Genomic DNA, 5,913 nt, shown 5'->3' with positions numbered 1-5,913 from the left:
TATTATATATATATATATATATATATATATATATATATGTCGGCCTCAGAATTAGACGAAATTTATACAGTAGCGTTCTTTCCGTTCCAGAGTACTAATGTGCTGACATTATTTATATTGCAGTGCCCGTGATTTAATCTCAAAAAGTACTATGACTTACGACCAACAGCGTATTACTTTACGTTTTCGGGTGATAAGTTTTATTCTGAAAGCATATGTACATAATCCAAACTGTGCTGTGGTGGGTGGGCACTGGTACGCCTGGAAGTGGTAGACAACGATAGATGAAGTGGCTCATCTGGTTTCACATTCACAGTACACATTGGGTGAGCCCCGGTATGTTCAACAAATATGGGGGTTGGTCCGGACTGATCCTGTGGGGTTCGTGGGTGTAGGTGCATTGCTATAGGCTCCAATGTACACCGTCGATCACGAGTGCAATGGTCTCTCGATAGAGGTCATCATAAACAGACCCCCTCAGATGGCTAACGCGTTATTTCAAATACAAGTGACCGATATCGATGCGCCCGTGCATGTTGTGGACACCAAGAGACGTGAAAACTACGAAAATGCCTCGGCTGCAGCCACTGTTTGAGTATATCGTATCGAACTACGCCGGCGGCAGGATAACGGCACACACGGCGCTGGACGATGCCAACATGACTGACCAATGCGGTCGATCAGATTGCCGTCACGCGTCACAGTCAATGGCGGCGGTAGCGACGACGACGAAGGGCTCGCACGTGAAAGCAAACACAAGCACAAGTTCAGCTTACGAAGTCACCTGAAGTGCAAGATGCAAGAACTTCTGGCCAGGAAAAGGCCAAGGATAAGGATGATCGCAACAGACGACGTATCAACCCGGACGATGTCTCCGACGTAGACTGGAAAGGTATGTTGCAATGACAAAGAGCAGGTATGCGTGTTTAGCACGTACCCGTTGTACTATATGGACTACGCAGTGCGTAGATGGTCCCGTATTATATAATACGTGCATGTTTTTCCAAACTAGTCAGCGTTTTTCAAACTAGTCAGCGCAGTATTTGTATATATACTTTATTACTGTGGGCAACATAAGAGGGCCTTGGTCACAGAGACGAATGGCACATACGTCTGATGACCCTCCGCAAAGACACGCCCAGGGCTGTGGAATTGGGCCAAACCCATCGACAGATGGGTGCGGGTGGTTGCTTTTATCGGTTACTCCGTTGGCATGATCTTAGTGTTCTCGCTAGCATACGTGGTATCTCAACAGTATCATTCTCGCCGAGACTACGATAAAAGCCATTGTACAGTGCATGCTACGATATCAGCTTCATTCTGCCGTAAGGTCTTTAGATTTTTTTTCTTTGTTTCCACTATTGCTTCAGTAGCGGATTAGTTTGATACAGAGCTGTAGTAGTATACGACAGGTGCAGGCTTATGGATCTACATATATTGCTCCATGCGCTTGGTACACGCCTGTTATATGTCTGCTGTGCATGCTATCTAAAAGTCAAGTATATCATCAAGTCTTGCGTACAAACTGTTAATGCCAGCTATAAATACGTCAGTCGGATCCAATAACGTAGTTGTATATCTGGTCACCCCTTCTCCTATAGGAGACCCAGGGGTTGACAATGTTATGTGTATGGAGCATCTGAGCCAAAAACAAGAGTAGCCCAAAACATGGATGATGGCAACACAGGTTCGTATTTTAAAAAGAGTTTACTGTCAAATCGCTTTGCTATCATATCGTAATATTTATTTTCTACGTTTGGACGGCGATATCTGAGTCTTGTTCGTATATCCGGTGCTGTGGACTCTCACTCCATCCAAAGATATATGAAATACGCGTTCAATCCCAGCACATAAAACCCAATCATGATAGAGTAGATAGTAGCCTCGCAGAAATACGTAGGAACGCGGCCACCCTTAGACTCCATGTTCGACCTGAGGTACAACCTTCGCTGATGAAATATTACTGTCTGTATAAATAAGTAGAGGGAAAATGAATTTATCACCACCCCAATAATAACTACAGACCGCGTAAAACATGACACTGTGCAGTAAATTGTAAGTTTGAGGAGGGAATATAGTCCAAAATAATAAACAGATGCGGATCAAAAGTGCTTTTCAACTGCCACATACAATACAAGTTATCCGTACTCACCGAATATATGGAGACCAGATCTGTAAATATAAGACACCACATTGAGACCGCCAGCATATCGTGAGAGCTGCGGAGTCCTATCTCTGCAAAGCCCACAGCGAATGTGGCCAGTGTTGTGGTCCAAGTAACAAATTTCATGTGCGTTCGTTCATTCGCCATGAACGCCTTTGTTTCCGTTTTCCCGTACTTTACCCTGTTGAACCCGTGGGCCCGAGCGCGGGTGAACGGGTTCAGGCTCCTGGTGGGGAAATCGCTGGATGCCATGTCTATGCTGAAGTCTTGACTCAATTCCACCGAGTTTGCATTTACCTTCCGTACGTTTTGTTCTGCGTTTGCATTTGGTTGCCTTGGCATACCACAAGACGAATTGATAAAAGCCTCCAGCTCAGGCCAGTACTTCGGAGTGGGCGACGCGTGTTCGGGGATGAGCAGTTTGCAGCCATATCCATACTTTGATATTTTAATATTTTGTGCCATCGCCGACTGAATGGTAAAAGAAGACAAGAAGACATTTAAAAGGAATAAACGCTCCTCGAACGGAACGCAAACGGCAATTTCATAATAGCTTCACGCTAGACGACACATACCTCGAGAACTTTAGCGATCCACTTGGGACATTCGGGAGTCCCACCAGGAACCATAGCGACCTGCATCACGAAAAGTGACAAACGTTTTAGAGGTTTAGAGATCGAATCTAGGCTTGCATTCCAATACTACAGACGTGTACAATATGGAAGGCACATATTAACAGAAGTTCAAGAAGCTTTAGATCAAGGTATGCAAATACAACCAAAAGCCTGGGTGCACGAATCATCATCCGCATAGAATACCTTCACCTCGATGATACTAAATGGCATAGTGACTTGTGGTCCCAACAGAGCGCCGTTACTTGCCAGTATAGCACGCCAACCTTCTCGAGGTTCAAGCGCCAGCACGATATTCTGATCGAGAGTAACGCGCAGATCACTACCCTCAGTGTGGTCCATAAATGAGGTTCTTGCATACTGAGTGCGGATACGAGGTCGTAAATAGAGTAAATGCTCTTGCATGTCACTTGCCAGCTTTGCTTTATCAACAAGCAGTTCGTCTACATCGGCGCCGAGCAGATATCGGGTGGTTTGTTCTTTCGGCAAAGTCATTCGTTTCTTGTTCGAGTAAATCCCTACTTCCTTGAAGCAATGATGCCTTTTTCGCTCAACGAAGACGTCACGTACCGCACACAAGTCCTCCCCGTACCATCGGATCCTATATTTCAAAATAGTTTCGCACACGCAGATGATTAGCTCTCAAACAACCATTTTTATAAATATACTTTGTATTCGGTTAAGCTATAATTATCGTTATGGAGAATAAGACCTGCGATTTTCGTGCTGGCTTGGTTTGTACATGATACAATGGGAGAGAAGCAAATAGCGACCTTTGCATGGACGAATGGTCAAGAAAATGTTCAGTTGCTTACCTGTAGAGTTCGGCACTTTCGTTTTTCACGATCCTTTCCTTGAGATGTGTGAGACTCTCATCGTCAAAATACGTACTGCTATTGACCTGCGACATAACATGACAGTCCGGTGCCAGCCTAAAAGGCGAAATTGGCAGACGCTCGCTCAATCCAGCCACTACCTGATCAACTAGCTCATTTGGGACCACATACTTTATGCTTTTGCGAACAAACACTTCGTCACCGCCTACCTTGGAGTCCTTTTCAATGTTGATAATATGCTCCTTTAGAAACATCGCGTGAACGAACAAGCGAGAGTGTAGAAATTGTGTTATGCTCCTGCAGACAGAGAACTCTTTATATCTTCCGATAGTGATGTGGTGTTGGGAGATCAAACAGCTGCTAGTGAACAACCGAAGAGCTGTAGATAGTAATCCATTTCCAGTTGAAGACGAGGTATGAACAACCGAACAGCTGTAGATAGTAATTCATTTCCGGTTGAAGACGAGGTATGAACAACCGAACAGCTGTAGATAGTAATTCATTTCCAGTTGAGGACGAGGTAAGGTATGTTGTGACATGTTGTGCAAGCAATCAACGCAAAGCACCTGCGCTTTCACTCATAAGCTATCCGCAAAAACCACAATATTTTTCAAAACGCAGATAAATCTGCTGCTTCGTTTATGGCCAACATAGTGTAGAATGGTATGAAATACCAATCACATTCGAAGTACGGGGTCCGATACTGTATTCCTGGCACCTAATCAGCTGCATGTTGTCAATTAATGTCTTCAAATATAATTTTTACAACAAATAATAGAAAATTATACACAAGAATTTTTTTGTTTTTAAAAAGGCGAAAGAAAGCCGTGATGTTACGTCGGTTATGAGTTATGACTCCATGACGTGCGTTGAAACTGATACAGAGTTTCCATAGTATTAATGTTTTACTCCAGGTTAGTGTCTTAAAGTGTGAGCATTGCCACAAGCCACTTATTTCATCCGTAGTGTTTGTTCCAGAGTTGATCACTTCTAAACAAATTCGTTCACACACAAGCTCACGAACTATGAAAGGGAAAGATATCGTAAGGCCTATCGGCAGTGATGATTTCATTCATATTCATGATATTGCCGATGATCAAGATAGTTTTGAAGATCTGCATACTCTAACATCAAATTCGAATATTGCTGAATACTGCGATGCGTACTATATACATGAGATCACAGCCCGTAACACATACATAAGCACATTCTTCTGGTCTCAGTTGAAGATTAGTACCCTACTGGGCGTGGGTGCATTTGGAGTAAGTTTTCTTTATATCACAAACATTCATGCACTTCATAAACGTATAGCTATTAGAAGCTGCGGCAAGCGTATATATGTCATCTTTTATTCCCATCTGTATGAACGGGGGTAATTCATTTTCTATGCGCGTCTGTAGTCGAGCTGCACCGTGATTGATATTCTCATTTAAATCCACTACTTCCCCAATCATGTGCCAGAATGTACGCAAAGGAGAGAATGCCTTGCCTGGAGTTCCTAAAGATGTAGTGGTGAAAGAACTCTGCAGTGCTAAGATCCTCAAGGGCAAAGCTGATAGATTCCTACTGGATATCGTAAGTGAACCATCGTTCGTCCAAGATTTAGATCGACATAATACAGAGCGCTCTTGCGACCAATTTAGAATTTTGCTAAAATTCTATTTGGCATATATTTCACTACAGGAGAGAAGTGCCGGCTATATCCATCCGAATGTAGCTCACGTGTATGGCGCCACGTTTTACGGACCTCTAGCACTTGTGATGGAGTACTTTCCACTCGGCGATCTGAAGAGTTATATGAAAAATAGGTGAGATAACGATGTGTGGATATCCTAACATATGAACAAGTAATACTTCATACCTGTTATATTAATTCTAAACATGTCAAAACTCAAGTTCAACTGATTGCCTAAAAGCATCTGAATGCTCGTACTTCAACAGATTGCCCAATGGAGGGGGTTGTACGATTCAGGAGAAGCACTCCTTCGCTTTCCAAATTGCGAACGGAATGAATTATCTTCATAAGGCTGAATGCATTCACAGAAATTTGAGCTGTGCGAATGTGATGGTAAGTTTGATATAATTAAGGATTATAGTTTTTAAACTTTTCTATTTTTATTAGGATAGATTTCAATTTTTGCTTTCTCGCACGGTAGGTGAGTAGCAGTATTTAGGTTAACATTCTTGATCAACTCACAAATAGAACTTTATTACAGGTTAGTGAACCGATATCGAATACATTCGGCCTGCCCTGTCTGAAGATTGCAGACGCTTCTCTTAA

At 42.9% G+C, this 5,913-nt stretch overlaps 2 protein-coding genes and 1 pseudogene across 3 annotated transcripts; 2 read left to right on the top strand and 1 right to left on the bottom strand.

Moving 5' to 3' along the window:
• Nucleotides 1-521: 521 nt before the first annotated feature.
• On the top strand, nt 522-788 carry SARC_04290 (hypothetical protein; the record flags this gene model as incomplete). Its single annotated transcript, XM_014301875.1, has 1 exon — nt 522-788. One exon carries the CDS (start codon nt 522-524, stop codon nt 786-788), a length of 267 nt encoding a protein of 88 aa, XP_014157350.1.
• Nucleotides 789-1,914: 1,126 nt separating this feature from the next.
• SARC_04289 (hypothetical protein) lies at nt 1,915-3,886 on the bottom strand (the record flags this gene model as incomplete). Its single annotated transcript, XM_014301874.1, has 5 exons — nt 1,915-1,967; nt 2,131-2,635; nt 2,740-2,799; nt 2,983-3,397; nt 3,612-3,886. The coding sequence occupies 5 exons, from the start codon at nt 3,884-3,886 to the stop codon at nt 1,915-1,917; spliced, it is 1,308 nt and encodes a 435-aa protein (XP_014157349.1).
• Nucleotides 3,887-5,084: 1,198 nt separating this feature from the next.
• SARC_04288 (hypothetical protein) lies at nt 5,085-5,440 on the top strand (annotated as a pseudogene; the record flags this gene model as incomplete). The annotated part of the gene is made up of 1 exon: nt 5,085-5,440.
• Between the last annotated feature and the right edge of the window lie 473 nt (nt 5,441-5,913).

The sequence above is a fragment of the Sphaeroforma arctica genome (assembly GCF_001186125.1).
Source record: "Sphaeroforma arctica JP610 unplaced genomic scaffold supercont1.236, whole genome shotgun sequence".
NCBI lineage: Eukaryota > Ichthyosporea > Ichthyophonida > Sphaeroforma > Sphaeroforma arctica.
This window is presented reverse-complemented; position numbering and strand designations above follow the sequence as displayed.